At 37.0% G+C, this 27,320-nt stretch overlaps 1 protein-coding gene across 2 annotated transcripts; it reads left to right on the top strand.

Moving 5' to 3' along the window:
- Positions 1-2,975: 2,975 nt before the first annotated feature.
- On the top strand, positions 2,976-22,804 carry LOC135774358 (uncharacterized). 2 transcript variants are annotated; one of them, XM_065284402.1, is made up of 10 exons: positions 2,976-5,511; positions 6,510-6,612; positions 7,765-7,884; positions 7,971-8,060; positions 9,988-10,092; positions 12,946-14,929; positions 15,040-15,159; positions 17,139-17,219; positions 17,326-17,382; positions 19,749-22,804. In XM_065284402.1, the coding sequence occupies exons 1-10, from the start codon at positions 5,498-5,500 to the stop codon at positions 19,979-19,981; spliced, it is 2,907 nt and encodes a 968-aa protein (XP_065140474.1). In that variant the 5' UTR covers positions 2,976-5,497; the 3' UTR covers positions 19,982-22,804. The 2 variants fall into 2 exon arrangements, with proteins under 2 accessions (XP_065140474.1, XP_073670870.1); XM_073814769.1 differs by lacking the exon at positions 2,976-5,511 and having other exon boundaries at positions 5,961-6,612.
- Positions 22,805-27,320: the final 4,516 nt, after the last annotated feature.

The raw sequence follows: 27,320 nt of genomic DNA on the forward strand, positions 1-27,320 counted from the left end.
GATGATGTCTTTATTCATATTATTTATTTTTATGAATTATTCTTTACATATTATAATTTTTTTTTACACGTAATTGATTTCCTTAATCATTTATCTATTTTCTGCTATATGTTCTGATATGTTTAAATATATCCAAATGTAATATATTTGGTGTCTCTTCTGGGATCTTTATCATCTCTGATTTCAGACCTGGGTCAGTCTGTCTGTCTGTCTGCCAGTCTGTCTATGAACAAAGTAGACATTTAACACATTACTTAAAAATAATATAAAAAGTAATATAAACAAAAACTAATATGTTTAAGAAACCTAATTAGTAAAACAGATGGTTCCGTGGATTTTATATTTATTTCCTGGTTCTGGTCTCTTATATAGCCAACATAAAGTGTGTTAACAAACTTTTACCCTATCTAGTTTTCTTTCTAATTTTTTGAATTATTTTTCCCCATCCTATTGCTTTTATTTTATGAATAAAGACAACTTCTAAATGACAGTGACTTTTGAAATTGTCCAAGTTTATAAGTTGCTATAGACTATATGTTCAAATTGAAAATAGCCTAACCCAACATACAGTTGTGTGAAAAAGTTAAGACATCCTATTAAATTCTATGGTGTTGTGTATCAGGGTGTAGTAAAAATAGTCTTTGGCCTAATTTATAATCATTGCATATGCACAAAACTTGCCCTGAAAGAGGTGTACACTTCTTCCTATTCAAAATGTGTGATTTATAAAAAACCTCTGACCCATGCATACTGACTTTTCCCTGGAGAGAAATATAATGAAGTAAACAATGAGTTTAAACACTGTTTTTATGTCGATACACTTACTGCTAGATATTCGGTAGAACAGTATATTGTTCAGTTTGAATACAACCAATGATAATTTACTGTACAACCACAGCTGCACGGAGGTGTTGATGTCGTGTGAAGGCATCTTTACAACATTATGCCATTGTATTTGAAGAATACAACTTGAAAAATACTGTAAGAACTGCAGTAACAACATAAACAAATGACTTTTGTGGAACCAACGTAACTGCCAGTAAACTTCTACAAAGAATCAATAACATCAGTGACCTTTTAGAGTAGATTATTTCTGATAACAAGCAAAATACACAACAAATAGATTACCCTTAGCAGAGCTAAAGCGTATCAAAAACTACATTGAGCTAATGTTACTGTTTAAAATTAATGTATATAATGTGTCCTTTAGGAAATGTAACCATGGTTTTACTACACTTAAAAACAAAAGAAAATATATGGTTACTGTAGTTAAACCATAGCATAGTTTTGATTATAGTAATCAATACACCAAAAAAATCTTTACTACACGTAACCATAAATAAAAACATGGTTGATTACAGATTGGCTGCCAAAATGCTCTTCACATAGCGGTGATCAATGATAAGGGTCATCTCCCCTTATCTTTAGGAAACTAAAACATTTGTAATTTTCCATGAGGTAATTGTTCCAGAGTTCAGTTTAAACACTAGTCAGACCATTAAACAAACAGAGACCGGAAGTTATAAAAAAGGGTCTAAAGGGTTTATGATAAAAGAGACGCTCGCGTTTGCCAGATACTCGCTTAATATATAATCAAAGTTTACTGTCCCTGCTAAAAAACCAGCATACCAGCATGTGTTGTGTTTTGGTGCTGGTTTGCTAGTGAACACCAGCTAAACCAGCATCAAACCAGCATCACTACCAGCATTAGCACCAGCTAAACCAGCATTAGCACCAGCATCCCATGCTGGTCATACCAGCATATGTTGTGTTTTGGTGCTGGTATGCTGTGACCACCAGCTAAACCAGCATAAATCCCATGCTGGTCCATGCTGGTTTGATGCTGTTTTTTTCAGCAGGGGTTAAGTTAGTGTCTTGTGAGAATTGTGTGAACGTGAGCGTCTCGACGCATGTGCAGAAGGGACATATTTTGACAAGACGTATGATGCACATAGGTTCACATGACAAAACGAACACATATTTCGGAATGACAAGCAACACATGTAACACATTCTGAACACATATTTTGAATTTGCGCCCCTCGGAAGAGAAGCCACTGGTTTTTTGTCTTTGATGTTGTTAAACAAGGCAGGGCTCAACATAAAGGACTGCCCGGTGGCCCGGGGCAAGCATGAGAGGCGTTCGGGACAGTAAAAAGTATTGTCACTTGCCCGATCGAACCAGTACTTCACCCTCAGTCACTAAAATATATTTTCATCAATGTATATTATTTAACATCTTTGAAGCAGACATCTACTTGGGTAAAACCCGACAAAAGAAACAATGCAATATTTTGCACAATTTGCTGTCAGTTTACAGGTAAAGCAGAAAAGTTGGGAGCCTTTTTTTCGTTGGAACGTGTCTGTTGTATATGTATACAATTAATTATTTTTGAATTATTCTTTTGAAATATGTGACACAGATTTTTTTATTGGGGCCAGTAAGAATTTTGGCAGGGCAAGAGAAAATCTGAACCACTGGCCCGACTGGGTGTCACATAAATAAGAATATGCAAGGAAACCCTGCTGAAAAATCCACGATCAAACCAGCATGGACCAGCATGGGAATTAGTACCAAAACACAACATATGCTGTGTCTTGCTGGTATGACCAGCATGGAATGCTGATGCTAATGCTGGTTTGGTGCTGATTTAGCTGGTGCTAATGCTGGTAACGTTCTTAGCTGCTTAAAGATAGTTCAGCCAAAAATGAAAATTCTGTCATCATTTAATCACTCTCATGTTGTTATAAACCTGTATAAATGTGTTTGTTCTCATGAACACAAAGGAAGATATTATGAGGAATGTTTGTAATCAAACTGTTTGTGAGTCCAATCATTTCCATAGTATTATTTGTCCTACTATAGAAATGAACGAGGCTCACAAACAGTTTGATTACAAACATTCCTCATAAAATCTTCCTTTGTGTTCATGAGAACAAACACATTTATACAGGTTTATAACAACATGAGAGTGAGTAAATGATGACAGAATTTTCATTTTTGGCTGAACTATCCCTTTAAGTAATAATTTTCTGTATGACTGTATCAGTCTCTCACATTGTTTGGAGGTTTTGGTTCTTCTTTACAACATTGCAATGTCCAGTTCATTGAGGTTGGTGGAGCTTTTGTTTATGCACATGATTTCAGTCAGGATGAGGTCTGGACAATGACTGGACTGTTGCAACCACTTTATTATTTTCTTTTCCGACATTTTGTTGTAGATATGATTCTGTGCTTGTATCATTATCCTGTTGCATGACCCAGTTGTGGCTAAGCTTTAGCTGTCAAATGGATGTCCTCACATTGGACTCTAGGATGGTTTAATATAGACCATTTTCCAAGATGTAAACAACACTGGTCCAGAAACACTTCCTGTTTCAGTTTGTAACTGTTTTCTTTATTTCACATATAAAAAACATTTTAAAGATGATTTTTAACTTTTTTAATTCAGTTCTATATGTTCTGTTGGTTGTATTTTATCCCAACGTTTATGTAGTGTTAAAAAACTGAAACAGAAAGTGCTTCTGACCCCGTGTTGTTTACATCTTGCAAAATGGTCATACCAGTGGTTCTTAACGTTATTCCTGGAAGCCCACTGCTCTGCACATTTTTTATGTCTCCCTTATTAAACACACCTGATTCAAATCATCAGCTAATTAGAAGAGATCTCCATGAACTGAACTGTCTGTCAAATAAAAGAGATATACAAAATGTGCAGAGCACATGGTCGACTCAATCACTGTGAGGTGCCCAGGTCATGTGCCTATAGACCCTTTTACTGTTTGTACACAATGATGACGTGGCAACGTATGCGCGCACATTTTGGCAACGGAAGTATGGCAAGAATCAGCACTGAAGCAACACAGACAGAGAAAGTTATTTTAAAACATTGACTTATCAACTTTTTTAACACAGCTACCTGATCCGTATACTATAGTGGAGTGGATAGAAGATGTTAGCAGATGGCCAAATATAAAGTGGCCAGATACATATATACGTAGCCTATATTAGTTATTATATTAGTGCAACCAAACGCAACAACCAGACATTTTGATGCTGGGAAACCATTTTGATAAACTTTCTGAGTTGCTAACACGTTAGAACCAATGGGGAACAATACCACTTTCGTCGTCAAAATGCACGCGCAGGCTATTTGATCACGTGAGCTGGAAAAGGGTTTATTGCCCTGCTGACAAAAACAGCATACCAGCAAGACCAGCATATGTTGTGTTTTGGTGCTGGTTTGCTAGTGAACACCAGCTAAACCAGCATCCAACCAGCACCAGCATTAGCACCAGCTAAACCAGCATTAGCACCAGCTAAACCAGCATTAGCATACCAGCATATGTTGTGTTTTGGTGCTGGTATGCTGGTGACCACCAGCTAAACCAGCATAGACCAGCATAATTCCCATGCTGGTCCATGCTGGTTTGATTCTGTTTTTTTCAGCAGGGTGAACAAGCATGTGTTGCATTTGTTGTGAGGTGTTTGTTCACATGCAGCTTTGCAAACGTTAGCCATGCTGTCAAGTTTTTTTCCAGTAGAGGATTTCCCCTGGCAATCCTTAATCACAGGCATTTGATTAGCAGAGCCTGAATACTACTGTCAGACTCTTAATTCATCTTTTAACAGTGTCATAACTTGTCTCATGTCTTTTTTCCCTTGGTTTATTTTTGTTAAATAAATAATGACATGGTGTGATATGTCAAGTGTTGTTATCCATCTGGTTTTCATTCTAAAACGCTTTACATGGCTTAATGTAGGCTTAAATGCCTGCATAGGCATGTCTGTATAGTATGCTTTATTAACAAGGTGTAGGCTAGACTATACTGAATCTTTAAATGCCAGTCTTAATGCATTAAGGCACATTAAGTGTGTTAAGCACAATGCATCATATTAGGCCTGATCTGTTTGTCAATATAGAAGGCTGCTTTATTAATAATGTTACAGATTAGTCTTTCAATATCATGGTCTTGATGCATTAAGCATTTTCTTTATTTTAAGATTAGTTCACATTCAAATAGCCTGCAAAAATACATCATCCCTGCAGCACTCTATGCCCATTTCAGTTTTAAAATAAAGTATTATCATGGTTTGAGAGTAATGTGTGGGAGAAACAATTAGACAAAAGATAACTTTAAATTGACTTTTTTACATTAATCTGTTCATTTTTAATTTTGATTTATAAAGATGCAAAATGTAATTAAATCTAAAAAATAAGTCAATATTTCATTTTTTTTTTTCAAAACCTCTGATAATATCAGAAGGGCTTATAAGCCTAATGGAAATTTCCTGAACTGTGTGTTCACCTGACATATCAAGTCCCCATCACAACCACCCCACCCCCTGCGATAGCCAATAGGGGATGACAACAGCACCCCTCCCCCATTCACTCTCATGCAGTCACGCAGGTGCGACCTCCATTTTAGTTTAATTTTGATCAGAACTTGGAAAGACGAAACATCTCCCCGGAATATTTCTTTTTGATGGGAGCATCATGGACAAAAAAAGGTAAGAAATGTTATCGAAACCATGGTAAATTTTATAGTAGTAATATGATGAGGTAGATCAATTAAACAGATTAAATTAAAGCTTTAGGTAATTAGCAATTAGCAAGCGTGTTGGCAAGCGTGCTCATGATAGATAGAATGATAGTTTAACGAATGTAAATCGTCTTCACATAAATATGAAATTGATTTATGTTAACTCTTAATAATATGCTTGTTTTAAATCAATAACCGAACGTCACGTGTGTTCTGATTGTCAACATTAGGCTTGTTCGACTTCATGCGGCGCTGCAAGAACCGACAGCCGGATGACGTCAAAGTACCGCGAGAACGATTTGAGAAATCATACGAAGTGTAATTTCGTCTCGCTCTCGTGGCACTTTAAGGTCATCCGCCTGTCAGTTCTAGCGGCACCGTAGGAAGTCGAACAAGCCTATTATGTCATAGCGCATGGAAAATAATCATAAATATTTCAAGTGTTGTGTGAGTCTATTGTTCATAATTGAAAACTTTAAACTAGAGATGGTTATTTTAGTTAAAAACTTCTTGATGTGGACTAATGTTAATTCGTCTGCGTCACCGTTTTTACACTGTTTACCATATAGACTACGTTACAAACGTTTATAATATTAGCAAAAATACATTGTTTAAAATGTCCAAGTGTTTCGCTTCAGTAAATGGTCTCTGTTGAGATATTCAGATGTTATAGGATCATAAATACAGTATTTTGAGACAGAATTGCGGATAACAACATGCTAAATAACAGGACTTCTCACCTTTGTTTTGATATCCCTGCTGAAAATAATAGCCAGCAGTTATGTGCCAAAGTAGAAAATAATAATAATAACATTGTGATGCATGCAGTGCAGTTTAGTGGCAAAAATGTTATGTTTATGGTTGGTCACGGTTGGTCTGTGCATACATGTAAACAAGAGTTTTGTAGATGTAACTGTATTGTACATAACTGTACATGTGTAAAGATGTTGATTTTATTTTAAACAGCCCAAATAAAGTCAACAAAAGGATCAGCAGGTTTGAACGTCGCATCACAAGACTGAGAAAGCATCATGGTGAATGTGCCAGGAGACAATCAGCTAGAGAAAAGGTGATTTTTTTTTCATGCATGCAAATTGAAGTAGCCTTAATCGTTGCATGTTTTGTTTATGTAAAACATTTAGTTTTTATGATTATGTGAACATATGTACAAAACCTACATATTTGCCAAGACAGAAAATTAAAGTGCCCATATTATGACTGCTTTTCCACAAGTTATATAGGTGTATGAGTTCCATAAAGCATGTTTCAAAAGTTGTTTGCTTGTAATAGCTTGTAGGAAAAGATTGTTACCCATCTCTAGTAGCCTCTGTTTCAGGGCAGTTCAGATTGTGCCGTTTTGAGGTGGTCATTACATATTTATGAGCTGCTGCTCCTTTGATCACACCCCACTACTAAGGTCATGTGTGCGTGCTCAGTGATATTGTGAGCAGTACAATACTGTGTTATTATTTTTATATATTAATATTAACGGTTTATGTTGCCAACAGACAAATCAAGCAAAAAAGTATCACTAAAAAGTACATTACAGGAGAAGAAACTCATGACACATAATGATTCCAGAGTAAATTATGATGTATCAGTCTCAACAATACACTCGTTTTCCCTGGACAATGCTAACATATTCCCATTAAAAAACATTTTCAAACGCATTATTTTTGCAAATGACAGAAATTTAGACCCGGCGGGGGATATATACTGCTTGAGGACCGCGTGCTAATTGCTAGAAGCTAGCGGGAGGTCCGGACCGTAAAGAAGAGACTTGGGGGTACGTTAGCCCTGTCAGAAAAGCCAGGTCAGTAAGGCCCAGTCACGCTTAGTTTGGCAAAACACTTTTAGTTTGGCAAAGCACTATTAGTAAACGGAATTTGACGAAACGGCTAGTTACGTCACTTCGGAGCTGAGTTTGAACTTGTGCAATCTGAGACTCAAGGCAGAGGACATTCAGAAACCTGTATCTCACTCAAAACAGCATGGATGGATTTTTTTCCAAGTTTGTATGTGTGTGGAAGCACCAGAGACACAAAATAACACCCCAAAACCCAGAAAAAGTGAGTTTTTCATAATATGGGCACTTTTAATATTCATATAAAATCACATATTGCATGCCCTATTCACTTTTTAAAGCAAGTGAGGCTGCAAAGTAAAGTGAAAGAAAAAAATTTTTTTGACTGCAGTTATAAATTAAATGAACTTATTTCAGGCAATGGAAACATCAAGTGTTGGCACCATCATGCCTCACCAGGACCCAGATGACCAGGTCCCATCTCCCCTCCAGCAGGACATACTTGACTTAAAATTGATGTGTAGAAAACGATCCTTGGTAAATTTGTGTGTTTTAAAAATACAAAGGTAATAGGTGTGTTTAAAAAGGCAATAATTTATGACACTTTCTGTCAATCTGATCAGCTGGATTCAAAGGGAAATATGGACAGTTCAATACCTTCAGATGTTACCAAGCCGTTTGGCAAAAAGTCACTGTCTACAAAGAAATCTGCGGTGAGTATTTGTCATAATGTCGCCAGAGACAACATAGCCGACATGTACCATAAAACACACATCAATTTGGTTTGGCTTTATGAGGATATTAACATCTGGTCAATTCATGCGTTTTCTCTGGTTGGATAGCTATCCAATCATAAAAAGACTGGGAGCCCGTTTCAGAAAGGTGGTGAAAACTAAGTATGTTAACCCTGAAATGAGGGAAACTCTTTGAGTTTTCCGTTTCAAAACGGGAGGTTTGTTAAACCAGAGACAGCGGGGTAAGCCTGTTTCAGAAGAAGTAACTTGTACTCAAGAGTTTCTTGTGGTCTCCTTCCCCAATTTAGCAGTAGGGGAGTTTGTATATCTTGTTAGTTTACTCAGTGTACATAAAACTGTGCCCAATTAATGTACTTAATTTTTAATTTTTTGTTGTTTTTAATTTACAATGAAATTGCCAGTGCAAGTCATTTTAATATATTTTATATATTTAGTACAAAAAAGTCAACCTCAAAATTAAAACATTAAATAGCAATGACTTGTATAGCCAATTTCATGTACTTCGGTGCAAAGACTGTGTATGTCTAAAGGCCAATTTATACTTTTGCGTTAGGTGCGCGTTATAGGTACGCCGTAACATACGCATAGACGCGAACCCTGTCGCCGTAGTTTTCGCAGAACCTGACGTGCACCTCCTCAAAAATGTAACTACACGTCGAAACGACGCGGACCGCAAGATCTGTGATTGGTCGGCGTGAATGCATTGTGTTTCCTCCTACGCATTTCGGCGGTGTAACTGCAGAGCAACACAAACGCAGAAGTATAAATGCTCATGACGGCGTTGCTTACGTGCCTAGCGTCTGGCGTACCCTACGGCGTAACCCCGACGCAAAAGTATAAATTGGCTTTAAGATGTCATGTCCTTGAGGATCATGTAGATGATAATGTTGCATTCATTTGTAGGAGATACATTTGGGAGAGGATTTTGAGGCCCGAGTGGATTTTGTCTCATCCACGTGTATTTATTTGTGCAGGATTTTATTTTTCTTTGTAGTCATTTTACATATACTGTATAAATATTCTTACGTGACTAATATCAGCTTTTGTGGCTCTTACATCTGAACAGTTGCCTTTAGGTTTCTACATTTTAAACAAACTCGATATTAAACCAAGAATTAAAACTTTTGCTGCTCTGTAAAGCGCAATCTATTTATTAGGAGTAATAAATAGTGTTTTTGCGTTTTTTAGTAGAAGATCAGCTTGTTATCCATTTTGCCAAGACACATTTATGAGGCCAAATGTAAATGGAAGAGTTTTAACAAATCAGATAGCTATCCGATCAGAGAAAACTAGGGATGCTCCGATCGATCGGCCGCCGATCGGTATCGGCCAATAATGGCATTAAATGACTCGATCGGTGCTCGCTAAATCTGCCGATCTCATAAACCGATCTTTCTGTTTACTTTTGTCATCAAAAGGATCCTGAATGCGGCTGCAATTAAAGACATTTTTTACGTAGCGCGAGCATTTTTACAACCCGTTGCTCATATTTTCAGTACTTTTAGGAGACAAAAATCCTGATCGGAGCATCCCTAGAGAAAACTCATGAAGTGACTAGGTGTGAAAAGTCCCTTTGACAGTAGCATGCGATTCAGTAAGCTCAATCACTTTAAGTTTAATATATATATATATATATATATATATATATATATATATATATATATATATATATATATATATATATATATATATATATATATATATATATATATATATATATAAAAACATTGCTTGATATGTGCTAAATTTTAAACATTAGCTTTGTTACGTTGGTGTTGTTAATTTCTACACTGCTCTTATCCAGGATTTGCTAGGTGAAAACTTAGTCAGAGATGGAACATTGCTGGATAAAAATACATTTGATTATATTTATCTCTTTGTTCAGGACACAGACAGTGATGCAGATACAGAAATCCTAGAGTTGCCCAGTTCTTCTGTATCACCAGGAGCCTGTGATGTCCCAGACCTAAAGAGGACTGACAGTGTATTCGTAAGTTTCCCACACTCGTGTGTGCTGATCATTTTATCTTAAGTCTACATTTAGTCTACAGTATCTGTTGTATTCAGAGCTGCAACTATTGATTAGTCAAAAAGTCTAATACATTTTTATATATAATTCCTCAACAAATAATAAATGTAACACATTTATTATGTAATGTGCAGTAGTATTGGTCAGTCAAGTAGAAGTCACCGGTATCACTGCACAGCACGCAACAACTTTGTTTTATCAAGATAGTTCGACAAAAGAAGTGTGTCTTTGGATGTAAGGAGAAGAAAACATTATTTAGTTTTCCCTTTGTTGAGACAACAGTGGATGCAAACACATCGAGATTTACGTTGCTTAAAATAGCGGATAAACAAACAACGATTAGATAGAGACGTCCTGCTGCCATTGTTGCTGCTGTTGATCAATTACTGAATCGGTATCCGATTCTGGATCAAATATGTAAGGCTGCATCTGACTGTAAGCCATGGTTATTTAAAAAATAGTTTTTAAGTTTGTTTCCATCGACGTCACAGTGTAAGATTAGTTTCCAAATGCTGCGCATACTCATAACTCTTTAGCTCCGCCCACCATACGCCTTCAAGTGTTCGTAAATGCTTTTCTAGTGAGTAAACTGATCTGCTTGTGCGCAATGTTAAAGAGGAACTCCTTCCCATTTTCCTTCCAGACGAGCCTCGTGTTTATAACTATAGGGCTCTATTTTAACTATCTAAACACATGGTCTAAAGGGCATGGCACAAGTGCACTTAAGGCGTGTCGGAATCCACTTTTGCTAGTTTAACAATGGGAAAAAATGGTTATACGCCTGGCACACAGTCTAAAAGGATTGTTCCTATTCCCTTAATGAGTAATGGGTGTGTTTTGGGCGTAATGTTCAATAAACCAATGAGAGTCTCATCTCCCATTCCCTTAACCTCTCGACGCGCACTAGCTCGGGGGCGGGATGATGTCAGTTTTTTTTAATGCTGCTAAAAATATCTATATAGCCTACTGTCTACAAACATTAATAATATTAACATTACTATACATCGTTTAAAAGGTCTACGGGTTTAGCATCAGTGTATGGTCTCTGTTTTGAGATACAGATGCTCTAGCATCATAAATGTAGTATTTTGTGTCAGAAGTCCAGATGACAACATGCACAATATAAACGGGACTTCTTACCTTTGTGTTGGTATAACGATCGCAAATTGAATCCAGTCTGTTTCAGATGTGTGAATAACTCTTTAAAACCATCTTATAGACTACATCCAATTACCATTTTTGTCCACAAATGCGTATAATTTGTGAAATATAGGTTTATTGTCTATTGTTTACATCAGATTTCGCATGAACGTCTTGTAATAGAATATAATATCCAATCTGAGGACTGTTTACATCGTAACACTGTATATAAGCTTACACTCGCGTTTAAACCTGCGTTCAAACTTTGTTTTACAAAGTAGGTGGGAGTATAATACATAATATCCAAACAGCGCTGTCAAATATTGTGATGTCATCTGACTTGCTTGTTCCTCCAATGACTTCATGGAAAATATTGATAGACAGAACCCATAGCCAATTAGATAACGAATCCAAAGATCTTTGTGTGACATTTTATTTCCTGGTGTGGAAACTGCATTTTATATGCTTACATAAGGATAAATAATAAGAACGAACGTGTATGCATGTAAACAAAAGACTTCTATGTTTGGGCTGACTGGCACTTAGAAAAGGCACTATTCTTCCGAAAACACTTGCAAGAATGACCTCAAACATGAAACATAACAACTTTAGACTTGTGGCTTTGGCATAATTGCATTTCTAGGTTTCACACACATATTTATCATTAAAGGGATACTCCATCTTTTTGTCATATTAAACTATGTTATTACCTTAACTAAGAAGAGTTGATACATCCCTCTATCATCTTAGTGCATGCACTTAATTGCTGTTGCGCGCGGTGACACTTTGATAGCATTTAGCTTAGCCCAGTTCATTCCATTCATTGGTACCAAACAGAGATGAAGTTAGAAATGACCAAACACATCAACGTTTTTCCTATTTAAGAAGTTTTGTTTAACAACAAAACCTTGTGCTTTTTTAAGCGGGTTAAAAAGGATAACTATAACGTATGGCGGAATAGCCTTTTTGGGAGTACATCGACTTGGCGCAGTAAAAAGTCACGCCTGAAAAATTTGCTCCTCTTCTCCCTTTCATAAGGAGAGGGAGAGTTTTACTGCGCCAAGTCGAAGCACTCGAAGGTTGTATAACTACTCGTTTTAAATAGGGAAAACGTTGATGTGTTTGGTCATTTCTTACTTCATCTCTGTTTGGTACCATTGAATGAACTGAGCTAAGCTAAGTGTTACCAAAGTGCCGCCGTGCGACACAGGAAAAGAAAATCCGCGTTTTCGTCTCGTTTATGAATATTACTAACCCACTCCTTAAATAACAAAGTCAATATTGAGCCATTGACTTTAGACCAGGTTTTAGTTGGTCAATGGTGTAGCCTATTTTAGTTTTATCAAAATAACAATGCACCAACAATGTGCCTGAACACACCTCGTTTTCAGACCAGCACAACCATGAGCGCAAGAGATTTCTATTGTTCTATTTAAACACTGTGGCGCTGGACGTGAAAATGATAACTTTGTCTGAAACCAGCAAAAAACACTAGCACTGCATTGTATGGGGCCCTAGGTTTGTAAAAAAAATGAAGGTACAAACTGTTTTATTGTAAATTTTATAGTCTGCTTTTATTTGAATTATATAAATAAACTCTGAACTCACAATGGACTCTACATACAGAGATCCAGTTTAATTATTTTAAACTTAAACTATGTTATTTATTTACAGCTTACCAAGAAATCATTAGGGATCAGTTCCACTTCAGATGACTCAATTAGCAGCATTGACAACAGTGAAGACGAGTATGTGCCTGAATCGGAGAGCAGTTCTGAAGAATCTGAAGACAGCATTCCACAGCCTTTGTCCAGTCCCTCATCTACCAATGTGTCATTAGGTGACAATGTTGATTCTTCCTCATCTTCCATGAATGCAGACAAGGAATGTTCCCCACTTGAAGTTAAGGAGACAATGACTCATTCAGATAATGACTGCAGTAGTGAGGTTTCTGTAATGAAACTGAAAAAGACTGCATATGGCCAAAGAATGTACAACAAAAAGCATTATTGCTTTTATTGTTACAAACCATTCTGCAAAATGGCAAGACACTTGGCCCAAGTTCATAAAAATGAGGTCGATGTAGCAAAAGCTCTTTCTTATCCAAAGGGGTCTAAAGAAAGGAAGATTAATTTGGATCTTTTGAGGAATAAAGGGAACCGTGTACACAACACAAATGTTCTAAAAGCTGGCAAAGGAGTGTTGGTGCCACGTCAACAATCCACTGCTAAAAACGTGAATTTTAAGGACTACTTGCACTGTTTGAACTGCCAAGGGCTGTTCAGGCGAAAAGCACTTTGGAGGCATATGTCAAGGTGTAACCTGGCCAAGAAGTGCCAGGTCACAAAACCAGGTAGATCCAGAGTTCAAGCACTCTGTGCTTATGCAGAGCCTGTTCCTGAAGGAGTAACAAAAAAATTATGGAAACTGATCAGTGACATGAAGCAAGATGAAGTAACGCACGTGGTTAAAAGTGATGCATGCATCATCAAGTTTGGAGAACACTTGTGCAACAAAATGGGGAACGACAAAACCAAGCATGAATACATCAGAACTAAAATGCGTGAGGCTGGAAGGCTGTTGGTATCTGCTAGAAAAGTTGGAAAACTGCAGAGTATTAAAGACTTTTTCATACCCCAAAACTTCTATGATGTTATTAAGGCCGTTAAAGATACAGCGGGATACCGAGAAGAAGATGAGGTCTTTGCAATTCCGTCTTTGGCGTTAAAACTGGGGCACAACCTAAAAAAAATGGCAGATATTGCAGAATGTGAAGCAATGATTGCAGGAGATGAAAACATTGTCCAAAAGGTAAAAATGTTTAAGAAAATGTATACCACAAAATGGAATGAATTGGTGTCAGCCTCAGCCTTGAAGACACTTAATGAAGCAAAATGGAACACTCCAGAGCTTCTTCCTTTTACTGAGGATGTTAAGAAAATGCACATCCATCTCAGCAAGCAAACTAAACTGTACCAAGAAAAGCTAAAACTTGAGAAAAGTCAAAAGAACTGGTCAAATCTTGCTCAAGTGACTCTGTGTGATGTAATGGTGTTTAATCGCAGGAGAGCAGGAGAAGTTTCGAAAATGAAGTTGAATTCATATCTTCTCCGAAACACATCTGTTTTGCATTCTGATGTCGCGGTTGCTTTATCTAAAGTTGAGCAGAAGCTCTGTCAGCATTTCCAACGTGTTGAAATTAGAGGCAAGCGAGACAGAAAGGTGCCAATACTCCTGACCCCAAGTATGCTGGACTCCATGGAGCTACTTGTAAAGAATCGTCAAGCATGTGGTGTACATGATGAAAATCTTTTTTTTTTCGCAAAACCCATGACTGAGACATCATACTACAAAGGCACGGATTGCATCAGGAAGGTTGCCTACCAGTGTGGAGCTGAACGTCCAAAGACTCTAAAAACCACAAAGCTGCGGAAACACATTGCAACACTTTCTACAGTGCTTAATCTGAGAGATACTGATATGGACCAATTGGCAGATTTTATGGGACATGATATAAGAGTTCATAGAAACTTTTACCGACTGCCTGAAGGGACGTTACAACTAGCAAAGATCAGCAAGGTGCTGATGGCCCTTGAACAGGGAAGGGTATCAGAATTCAAGGGGAAAAACCTTGATGAAATTAACCTTGATCCTAATGGTAATAACACATATGTACAAGAGCAAAATTTCTGTATTGTTCAGTAACATCTCTTTTGTGCAACTTTATACGGTGCATTAAAACAAATGTTTTTGTATAATTTTTTGCAGAGAAAGTGAATGTAGAGACTGATGTTTCTGAAACTGATGTTTCTGAAACTGAGGATGAAGAAAGTGAGGGTGAGATGCCACAGCCAAAAAAACGACGTCGGTCCTCTTCAACATCTATAGGTATGGTCCTCTGTGATTTTATGTAAATTCCTGCATTAACAAGTAACCTATTATGTGTTTGCTTTGGTTGGGTTTAAGAATAAAGATTTAGATTTTGCTCTTGTATTATAAAAATCTCTGTGGCTGTCCCTGATATGCTCATTTGACCTAAAACAGGTTTGCAGCCGTTACAAAGCAGGTAAGGAACTTGATCTCATTCTCACTCAAGCTGTGCCCCTAGAATGCCTAATGGTCACTGATGGTTACGCCTCTGAACATGGTTTCATTCAGTTCATTGTGTGCCTCCTGGAACAGTCCTCTGTTCCTTCACTACTGGTTTTTCTACTGCAACCTGCCTTCCACCCACTTTTCACTGGTCACCTCCACTCTACCTATTGAACATTTTCCTCACTAAAGGTTAATGATGCCACACAATCTCTCTGCCCTACACTAAGCTTATGTCTGGACAGGCTGTGTCCTCTCTCCACCAAACCTGCTCCCTCAAACCAACCTCACCCATGAATGAATAATATAATCTTAAAGTTGCATACTGATCTTGGAGCTGCAGAGAGAACATGTCAGAAAACTTAAACCCTTCACTCCTACCTTGCTTCTCATCCAGCATTAGTGCTGAAAAAATGGCTTTCTACAATGATGTACCAAAACCACTGACCTCTCAGTTGATCTGTTTGCTTCTTTCTTGACTGAAAAAAGTGGCACCCATTAGTAAGCAGTTCTTAAAGCTACTCTGGGACAACTTTTCTTCCCCATCAACTGTGTATCACTTTGATCATTCGCTCATTGACTTGGCCATACTACTGCTTGTCTGCTGGACCCCATTCTTACTACCCATCACCTAAGCCATAACATTTATCATTGTATCAGCAATCACACTTCTATATTTCAATAGCTTTTGGAACATTTCCTACCGTGTTCAAACTGGCTTTGGTAACTCCCCTGCTCGGAAAAAACCCAGTCCCTTTCCCTTAGTCCTGCTGAAGTTGAGAAATATCATCTAGTTTCACTATTCCCATTTCCCATTATCTGAGGCTATCAAAAGATTGGTTTTCAAACAGGTCTATGAATTCCTCTCTCAGAATGGTGACCTGAATTCAAATCTGTTGCAAGAAACCTGGGTGTCATGACTGACTGACCAGTTGTCCTTCTCTGACCACGTCAATATACCAGCCAACTCAGGCCACAGCCATTGGAACTTCCCATGGTTATCTCTCTGCTTGACTACGACAGTGCCCTTGCTTTGGTCTTTCTTAGTAGGCCATTGTTAGATTTTACTTTAGGGATGTTCCGATACTATTTTTCTCTTCCAGATATGTGGGCTCAGGGCATCGACCGATACAGAGTACTGATCCGATACCTAGGTGTGCATATCAGTATAATATACAGCTATACGTACTACTAGCCCTGTATGAATTGATATAATTAATTTATGGTGTGCTTTAGACTTATTCCTGTATAAAACATGAACAAATACATACAGTGAACTTTTATTACAGTATTTTTATTATCTGAAAGACATTAATATTATTTATTTTTCCTGAGAGAAAACAAGCCACAAATCTAACACTGTAAACTGAAAGGTTATTTTAGTTTTAGAATATAACTGTATAAAACAGTGCAACAAATAAGCAATAAAAAAATTATATGAATAATATAACACAATAATCTTCAATAAATTCAATAAATAACCTTAACAACTAATACTTTGTTCTTTTCTCAAAATTCTTTTCAAATAAAAAATATTCCCCTTCAATAGAAAAATGTATCCCACCTTTACTATCTGAGCATATTTACAGTTCAAACCTTCTCAGTGAACTATGAGGCAAAATAATAGTTAATTAATCGTAATCTATGTCAATGTTAAATTAACCGAGGTTTTGATTTTAGGTCAAATTGTCCATCCCTAAATGGTCTTGGCTAGTACAACCTGTATTTAATTGTTTACTTTTTACAATAGTCAAAATCTTTTTTGTGTCCTTCAGCGGAATCTTCAGTTGGCACCAAGTCTTTGAGGGAAATGCCACAGCAAGAGAAGCAATGTCAGTCCCCTTCAACATCTACAGGTAAAGTCAAACCTGTGCTCTGGAAATGAACTTGCCTGAAATCATCATTATTGAAGCTTTTGGTTACAGTACGGCTTAATTTTAAAGTGTTTGTTTTCTCTTTCAGAAGAAAATTCATTTGCCCGCAAGTCGGCAAAGGAGAGAGCGACGACTTCAAACTCAGGTAAACAGTCAGGACTGCACTGCACTGCTAATTGCTGACTTGCCTAATTAAAGTTAATGCCCCTATTATTGTATTTGAAAGGCTCCTAATTTTGTTTTAGAGGTTTACATGCATCCAAAGTCAAAAAACACTTTTCTCATGCATTGTATATCACCACATTGTTCAATATTTTTCAAAGGACTCTGTAAATGAAGATGGCCCAGTCTGTTGTGATTGGTTATCCACACAAATGAGAACTAAAAATTTAATCTCATAGGCCTCAATAGCAGGGCTTTGAACCAGAATTTTTTCCCAATTGGTTAGTTCCGAACACAAACAGTATTTTAACGTTTCCGGTTTTCGGTTCAACCCTAAAGTTGGCGTTCCTGAACCGGTTAGAACAAAAAAATTAAGTTCCCGAACCGGTTAATAACGTTCCATGTCAGCTGTGGGACTAAATAAGTAGGCTGATCATTAAGGACATTTAATTTAAATTATTAGTCTACATAATTTTCCTTAAGTCTCTATCTTGTCATCAAACATTAAAAAAGGCTACATTATGTAAGCGGCATAACTGTAATTCTGACATGCCTACATTCGTTGAGTGCACTTAAACACGCACACACACATAGATGGAGGACGAATGCCAAATGTCGCTTTGGGAAGAAGATGGAGCATAAACAGTCGCTCCACATGAAGTGAAAATTAAGTTGTTTTTCAGTGCTATATTCGCCACTTATTTTAATGGACTACACGCAGTGGTTCCCAATCCTGGTCCTCGAGGCCCCCCTGCCAGAAAGTTTTAGATGTTTCCTTATTTAACATACCTGATTTAACTCATCAGCTCGTTAGGGAGACATGTTTACCATTTTTTAAGGAGGTTGATAAGTTGAATCAGGTGTTTTAAATAAGGAGACATCTAAAACTTTCTGTGCCTCGAGGACCAGGATTGGGAAACACTGGACTACAGTATGAGATACAGTAGAGCAACTCCCTCTCAAGTTTATACATCAAGAGATCTGATCTTTGAAGGGCATAGGCAAATCATCAACTTTCACCCTATTTAAATTTGTGTATTAATCCGCGAATCACATGCAAGCTGAACTGTGGGTCGTGATCTGTATGGAATGGATCCGTTACACCACTAATTAGTTTTAAAACAAACATCTTGAGAGACTTGGTAGCCTACAATATTTACCTCTTATGATTGAGCATTAGAGACTTGGGCTTGATTATGCTACTTTAGTGTTTCCCACAGGATTTTTAGAGACTGTGGTGGTGATGACGTCACACGCCGATTAGCATATATGTGGCGTCATTGCGTCGTGTTTTACCATGTGATCTGTCACATTATATTGCATTTAACACAACTGGATGCTATTTTTACAGATTATTTGTTCTGTTGTCTATGAAATAGTGACTTAACACAACCTAGTAACGTCCCACGACCCAGTAACTACTTGTTTAATCAAATCAGCTCTTTAACTGCTGCTAAAAACGCGCAAAATCATCATACATTTACATTGAGGCTGTACTGATGTTGCTCTTCTCATCGGTGTTGTTGCGTTTTGAGCGCTTTTTTATTTTAAATACGATTGGTAGTTTTATTGTATGCAAATACAGAAATATGAGAGAATACACGGTTGCTGTTACTACAGAACACGTGCATATGCATCATAGGTAGGAAGAGATCTTGGACACAGACTCACACCAGAATGGGTATGTGTGGTAATGCTAACCTTTTGTTAAGTCACTCATGATGAACTCGATCAGCCATCTTCTCTGTCAGTAATATCTGTGAACGTTGAAGTTTATGCAAAAAAGAAAGTACACGCGGGAGGAACGCGGAGTTAAAATACTTTTCACTGTTATGTGAGAGAGGCGGGCTGCATGCAACAGGGGAGGAGCGTGTGCTGCTGAGGCGCTGAACACAACGAGAGAGAAACACTGTACTTGCTGGTGGCAAGCTTCTCAATTCTCTGAGTCGGCAACGACCGGAAGTGAACTTCCACAAGTCATTACACAGAAATCTTGTCAAAGAACGGAAAAAATTACGTTATTAACCGGTTACCACTATTTTCAATAAACGTTTCTGTTCCGGAACATATATATTTTTAAAGTTTCTGGTTTCGTTTCTGTTCCTTGCAATACATTAAAAGTTTCTGGTTTTCGTTTTCGTTCTGTGAACCGGTTCAAAGCCTTGCTCAATAGTAACGTCTGGTACTCCCCTACTTGGTATTGACTGCCGATGTCCTAGTGTACATTACCCCTGTACTGTACTCTACATTCAGTTTTTTTAAAGTAAAGCAAAAGATTGTCTTTCTTATAAGTTGAGGTAAAATTATTATCTTTCTTGAAAGTTGATGTAAAATTATTTTTATTTTTAGGTTTGTCAAAATGCCCCAAAAGAAAGTGGACAGAAGAGGAGGTGAAGGCAGTTGAAAACAAACTTTTAGACTGCATCACATCTGGCAGGTTACCAGGGATAAGACAGTGTGAAGACTGCATCAGGTCAGCGCCGGAATTGCTTAAAAACAGAACCTGGAAATCAGTGAAGTTTTATGTCAAGAACCGAATAACAGCATTCAGGAGAGAGTGTGAGAAAAGAAAGAAAATGTAATGTCTCAGGTCAGATTATTCCTTTTTTTTTCAGGGAAATCAAGCACTTTTAAGTTCTAAGAAAAGTTTTTGTACTTGCATTCGTACAATTAGTTCTGTGTTTGCACTTATATTCGTGCGATGAGATCTGTGTTTGCACTTGCATTCGTACGATGAGATATCTGTGATTGCACTTTTATTCGTACGTTGAGTTTTCTAAGAGAAGTTTTTGTACTTGTATTCGTACGATGAGATTTCTACATTTTTGCACTTTTATTTGTACGATGAGTTTTCTAAGAGAAGTTTTTGCACACTTATTCGTACGATGAGATATCTGTGTTTGCACTTTTATTCGTACGTTGAGTTTTCTAAGAAAAGTTTTTGTACTTGTATTCGTACGATGAGATTTCTAAGAGAAGTTTTTGCACACTTATTCGTATGATGAGATATCTGTGTTTGCACTTTTATTCGTACGTTGAGTTTTCTCAGAAAAGTTTTTGTACTTGTATTCGTATGATGAGATTTCTAAGAGAAGTTTTTGCACACTTATTCGTACGATGAGATATCTGTGTTTGGACTTATATTCATACGATGAGATCTATGTTTGCACTTGTATTCGTACGATGAGATTTCTAAGTTTTTGCAGTTTTCTAAGAGAAGTTTTTGTACTTCGAAATCTCATCGTACGAATACAAGTACAAGAACTTTTCTTAAAAAACTCAACGTATAAAGAAAAGTTTTTGTACTTGCATTCGTACAATTAGTTCTGTGTTTGCACTTATATTCGTGCGATGAGATCTGTGTTTGCACTTGCATTCGTACGATGAGATATCTGTGATTGCACTTTTATTCGTACGTTGAGTTTTCTAAGAGAAGTTTTTGTACTTGTATTCGTATGATGAGATTTCTACATTTTTGCACTTTTATTTGTACGATGAGTTTTCTAAGAAGTTTTTGCACACTTATTCGTACGATGAGATATCTGTGTTTGGACTTGTATTCGTACGATGAGATTTCTAAGAGAAGTTTTTGCACACTTATTTGTACGATGAGATATCTGTGTTTGCACTGTTATTCGTACGTTGAGTTTTCTAAGAGAAGTTTTTGTACTTGTATTCGTACGATGAGATTTCTAAGAGAAGATTTTGCACACTTATTCGTATGATGAGATATCTGTGTTTGGACTTATATTCATACGATGAGATCTATGTTTGCACTTGTATTCGTACGATGAGATTTCTAAGTTTTTGCAGTTTTCTAAGAGAAGTTTTTGTACTTCAAAATCTCATCGTACGAATACAAGTACAAGAACTTTTCTTAGAAAACTCATCGTACAAATAAAAGTCCAAAAATGTAGAAATCTCATTGTACGAATAATTTTTTTTTGCACTTTTATTTGTACAATGTGTTTTCTAAGAGAAGTTTTTGTACTTGTATAAGTACAATTAGTTCTGTGTTTGCACTTATATTTGTGCAATGAGATCTTTGTTTGCACTTGTATTCGTACGATGAGATATCTGTGTTTGCACTTGTATTCGTACAGTGAGACATCTGTGTTTGCACTTGTATTCGTACGATGAGATATCTAAGTGTGATAAATAAAAGAAGTACTTTTTTTCCAAATGACAATTTATTTGAATGCAATTTATTTTATTTGAAATTTAATCTATTTGCAATACATTTGTGATAAGTGGTAGCTAGGGTTTCCAACTTCACAAAGAAAAAATATGGGACAATTGTGTATAATATACTTAAATACTTGAAATGTAGATTTAACATGGACGGCTTTTGGTACTTGACACTTTGTTGTGTTTTCTTACATGGCTAGATGTTGGACTCATGAAAAAGAAGCACCTTATTTGTATCTGTAAAACAATTTTTTCAAAGATAAATAAACATTAACATCTTTACAGAATAAAACCACAAAATAACAGCATCATGCAAAGCATTCAAAGCACCAAAATCTAAAGAAATGTTTAATGTTAATTTATCTTTGAAAAAACTGTTGCCAGTAAATAACAATCTTTTAAATCTACAGCAAGTTACTGGCAAACAGCTGCATAACTCAGCAAATGTTACAGTGTTAGCAGGGAGCACCTGTTGACCTGTATCAGGATACTGATTTAAGAAGCTTGAGGTGAGGTCCCCATTGTTAACCTTTTTAACACACACAGTGACGTCATTCATTTGCATATCAAAACATTACATCATAGGTCCCCTGGAGGGAATTCTACCTGACTGGGTCCCCAGCAGTTTGTTAAATGTCAGGTCAGCCTTCTGGGGGTCAGGCTCAAATTTACAAGTGATGGCTGTTATAACGACTGTAAATGTAGTGTGGACCAGTTTCTACCTTGTCTGTAGACCCCTCAGAAAGGGTGGTTCCCACCAGGCAGCATTATGTCATGTGTCCCCACCCAGTAGTAAAAGCAAGTATGTGTGTGTGTGTGTGTGTGTGTGTGTGTGTGTGTGTGTGTGTGTGTGTGTGTGTGTGTGTGTGTGTGTGTGTGTGTGTGTGTGTGTGTGTGTGTGTGTGTGTGTGTGTGTGTGTGTGTGTGTGTGTGTGTGTGTGTGTGTGTGTGTACTTGTTTTTATATCCCGATGTGGACTTGGACCTGTTTGCACACCAAACCCGTGGGGACCTCCTGAACGGTGGGGACCTGATTCAAGGTCCCCACCGGCACACCCATTGAAATGAATAGAAATGGCCACTTTAACATGTCTGGCAGTGTTTCCCTGAAAATTCCCTTAGGTTCTCATGGGGTCGGTTTCACAGAAACAATATTGTGTGTGTGTATAAACTGTGTATCAGAGTGCGCCCCCTGTGGTCAATACTGGAACAAGTGTGTGTGGTTTTTTTTATTACAAAATCGTTTCAGACAGATTTAAAGAGACAGTAAAATTTTTTAACATTAAATCCAAAATGGTCAATGTTTATGATGATGTCTTTATTCATATTATTTATTTTTATGAATTATTCTTTACATATTATAATTTTTTTTTACACGTAATTGATTTCCTTAATCATTTATCTATTTTCTGCTATATGTTCTGATATGTTTAAATATATCCAAATGTAATATATTTGGTGTCTCTTCTGGGATCTTTATCATCTCTGATTTCAGACCTGGGTCAGTCTGTCTGTCTGTCTGCCAGTCTGTCTATGAACAAAGTAGACATTTAACACATTACTTAAAAATAATATAAAAAGTAATATAAACAAAAACTAATATGTTTAAGAAACCTAATTAGTAAAACAGATGGTTCCGTGGATTTTATATTTATTTCCTGGTTCTGGTCTCTTATATAGCCAACATAAAGTTTGTTAACAAACTTTTACCCTATCTAGTTTTCTTTCTAATTTTTTGAATTATTTTTCCCCATCCTATTGCTTTTATTTTATGAATAAAGACAACTTCTAAATGACAGTGACTTTTGAAATTGTCCAAGTTTATAAGTTGCTATAGACTATATGTTCAAATTGAAAATAGCCTAACCCAACATACAGTTGTGTGAAAAAGTAAATACATCCTATTAAATTCTATGGTGTTGTGTATCAGGGTGTAGTAAAAATAGTCTTTGGCCTAATTTATAATCATTGCATATGCAAAACATGCCCTGAAAGAGGTTTACACTTCTTCCTATTCAAAATGTGTGATTTATAAAAAACCTCTGACCCATGCATACTGACTTTTCCCTGGAGAGAAATTTAATGAAGTAAACAATGAGTTTAAACACTGTTTTTATGTCGATACACTTACTGCTAGATATTCGGTAGAACAGTATATTGTTCAGTTTGAATACAACCAATGATAATTTACTGTACAACCACAGCTGCACGGAGGTGTTGATGTCGTGTGAAGGCATCTTTACAACATTATGCCATTGTATTTGAAGAATACAACTTGAAAAATACTGTAAGAACTGCAGTAACAACATAAACAAATGACTTTTGTGGAACCAACGTAACTTCCAGTAAACTTCTACAAAGAATCAATAACATCAGTGACCTTTTAGAGTAGATTATTTCTGATAACAAGCAAAATACACAACAAATAGATTACCTTAGTTCATATAGCAGAGCTAAAGCGTATCAAAAACTACATTGAGCTAATGTTACTGTTTAAAATTAATGTATATAATGTGTCCTTTAGGAAATGTAACCATGGTTTTACTACACTTAAAAACAAAAGAAAATATATGGTTACTGTAGTTAAACCATAGCATAGTTTTGATTATAGTAATCAATACACCAAAAAAATCTTTACTACACGTAACCATAAATAAAAACATGGTTGATTACAGATTGGCTGCCAAAATGCTCTTCACATAGCGGTGATCAATGATAAGGGTCATCTCCCCTTATCTTTAGGAACCTAAAACATTTGTAATTTTCCATGAGGTAATTGTTCCAGAGTTCAGTTTAAACACTAGTCAGACCATTAAACAAACAGAGACCGGAAGTTATAAAAAAGGGTCTAAAGGGTTTATGATAAAAGAGACGCTCGCGTTTGCCAGATACTCGCTTAATATATAATCAAAGTTTACTGTCCCTGCTAAAAAAACAGCATACCAGCATATGTTGTGTTTTGGTGCTGGTTTGCTAGTGAACACCAGCTAAACCAGCATCAAACCAGCATCACTACCAGCATTAGCACCAGCTAAACCAGCATTAGCACCAGCATCCCATGCTGGTCATACCAGCATATGTTGTGTTTTGGTGCTGGTATGCTGTGACCACCAGCTAAACCAGCATAGACCAGCATAAATCCCTTGCTGGTCCATGCTGGTTTGATGCTGTTTTTTTCAGCAGGGGTTAAGTTAGTGTCTTGTGAGAATTGTGTGAACGTGAGCGTCTCGACGCATGTGCAGAAGGGACATATTTTGACAAGACGCATGATGCACATAGGTTCACATGACAAAACGAACACATATTTCGGAATGACAAGCAACACATGTAACACATTCTGAACACATATTTTGAATTTGCGCCCCTCGGAAGAGAAGCCACTGGTTTTTTGTCTTTGATGTTGTTAAACAAGGCAGGGCTCAACATAAAGGACTGCCCGGTGGCCCGGGGCAAGCATGAGAGGCGTTCGGGACAGTAAAAAGTATTGTCACTTGCCCGATCGAACCAGTGCTTCACCCTCAGTCACTAAAATATATTTTCATCAATGTATATTATTTAACATCTTTGAAGCAGACATCTACTTGGGTAAAACCCGACAAAAGAAACAATGCAATATTTTGCACAATTTGCTGTCAGTTTACAGGTAAAGCAGAAAAGTTGGGAGCCTTTTTTTCGTTGGAACGTGTCTGTTGTATATGTATACAATTAATTATTTTTGAATTATTCTTTTGAAATATGTGACACAGATTTTTTTATTGGGGCCAGTAAGAATTTTGGCAGGGCAAGTGAAAATCTGAACCACTGGCCCGACTGGGTGTCACATAAATAAGAATATGCAAGGAAACCCTGCTGAAAAATCCAGCATCAAACCAGCATGGACCAGCATGGGAATTAGTACCAAAACACAACATATGCTGTGTCTTGCTGGTATGACCAGCATGGAATGCTGATGCTAAGGCTGGTTTGGTGCTGATTTAGCTGGTGCTAATGCTGGTAACGTCTTCTTAGCTGCTTAAAGATAGTTCAGCCAAAAATGAAAATTCTGTCATCATTTAATCACTCTCATGTTGTTATAAACCTGTATAAATGTGTTTGTTCTCATGAACACAAAGGAAGATATTATGAGGAATGTTTGTAATCAAACTGTTTGTGAGTCCAATCATTTCCATAGTATTATTTGTCCTACTATAGAAATGAACAAGGCTCACAAACAGTTTGATTACAAACATTCCTCATAAAATCTTCCTTTGTGTTCATGAGAACAAACACATTTATACAGGTTTATAACAACATGAGAGTGAGTAAATGATGACAGAATTTTCATTTTTGGCTGAACTATCCCTTTAAGTAATAATTTTCTGTATGACTGTATCAGTCTCTCACATTGTTTGGAGGTTTTGGTTCTTCTTTACAACATTGCAATGTCCAGTTCATTGAGGTTGGTGGAGCTTTTGTTTATGCACATGATTTCAGTCAGGATGAGGTCTGGACAATGACTGGACTGTTGCAACCACTTTATTATTTTCTTTTCCGACATTTTGTTGTAGATATGATTCTGTGCTTGTATCATTATCCTGTTGCATGACCCAGTTGTGGCTAAGCTTTAGCTGTCAAATGGATGTCCTCACATTGGACTCTAGGATGGTTTAATATAGACCATTTTCCAAGATGTAAACAACACTGGTCCAGAAACACTTCCTGTTTCAGTTTGTAACTGTTTTCTTTATTTCACATATAAAAAACATTTTAAAGATGATTTTTAACTTTTTTAATTCAGTTCTATATGTTCTGTTGGTTGTATTTTATCCCAACGTTTATGTAGTGTTAAAAAAACTGAAACAGAAAGTGCTTCTGACCCTGTGTTGTTTACATCTTGCAAAATGGTCATACCAGTGGTTCTTAACGTTATTCCTGGAAGCCCACTGCTCTGCACATTTTTTATGTCTCCCTTATTAAACACACCTGATTCAAATCATCAGCTAATTAGAAGAGATCTCCATGAACTGAACTGTCTGTCAAATAAAAGAGATATACAAAATGTGCAGAGCACATGGTCGACTCAATCACTGTGAGGTGCCCAGGTCATGTGCCTATAGACCCTTTTACTGTTTGTACACAATGATGACGTGGCAACGTATGCGCGCACATTTTGGCAACGGAAGTATGGCAAGAATCAGCACTGAAGCAACACAGACAGAGAAAGTTATTTTAAAACATTGACTTATCAACTTTTTTAACACAGCTACCTGATCCGTATACTATAGTGGAGTGGATAGAAGATGTTAGCAGATGGCCAAATATAAAGTGGCCAGATACATATATACGTAGCCTATATTAGTTATTATATTAGTGCAACCAAACGCAACAACCAGACATTTTGATGCTGGGAAACCATTTTGATAAACTTTCTGAGTTGCTAACACGTTAGAACCAATGGGGAACAATACCACTTTCGTCGCCAAAATGCACGCGCAGGCTATTTGATCACGTGAGCTGGAAAAGGGTTTATTGCCCTGCTGACAAAAACAGGATACCAGCAAGACCAGCATAGCCTATGTTGTGTTTTGGTGCTGGTTTGCTAGTGAACACCAGCTAAACCAGCATCCAACCAGCACCAGCATTAGCACCAGCTAAACCAGCATTAAACCAGCATTAGCACCAGCTAAACCAGCATTAGCATACCAGCATATGTTGTGTTTTGGTGCTGGTATGCTGGTGACCACCAGCTAAACCA

The sequence above is a fragment of the Paramisgurnus dabryanus genome, chromosome 5 (genome assembly GCF_030506205.2).
Source record: "Paramisgurnus dabryanus chromosome 5, PD_genome_1.1, whole genome shotgun sequence".
NCBI lineage: Eukaryota > Metazoa > Chordata > Actinopteri > Cypriniformes > Cobitidae > Paramisgurnus > Paramisgurnus dabryanus.

Bases quoted from the DNA above. Each gene is read 5' to 3' on its own strand.
- LOC135774358 (XM_073814769.1), top strand. From the start codon at position 6,478: ATGTGTAAAGATGTTGATTTTATTTTAAACAGCCCAAATAAAGTCAAC. The intron at 6,613-7,764 runs GTGATTTTTTTT...AACTTATTTCAG, and splicing joins GACAATCAGCTAGAGAAAAG to GCAATGGAAACATCAAGTGT. The intron at 17,220-17,325 runs GTAAAGTCAAAC...TTTCTCTTTCAG, and splicing joins GTCCCCTTCAACATCTACAG to AAGAAAATTCATTTGCCCGC.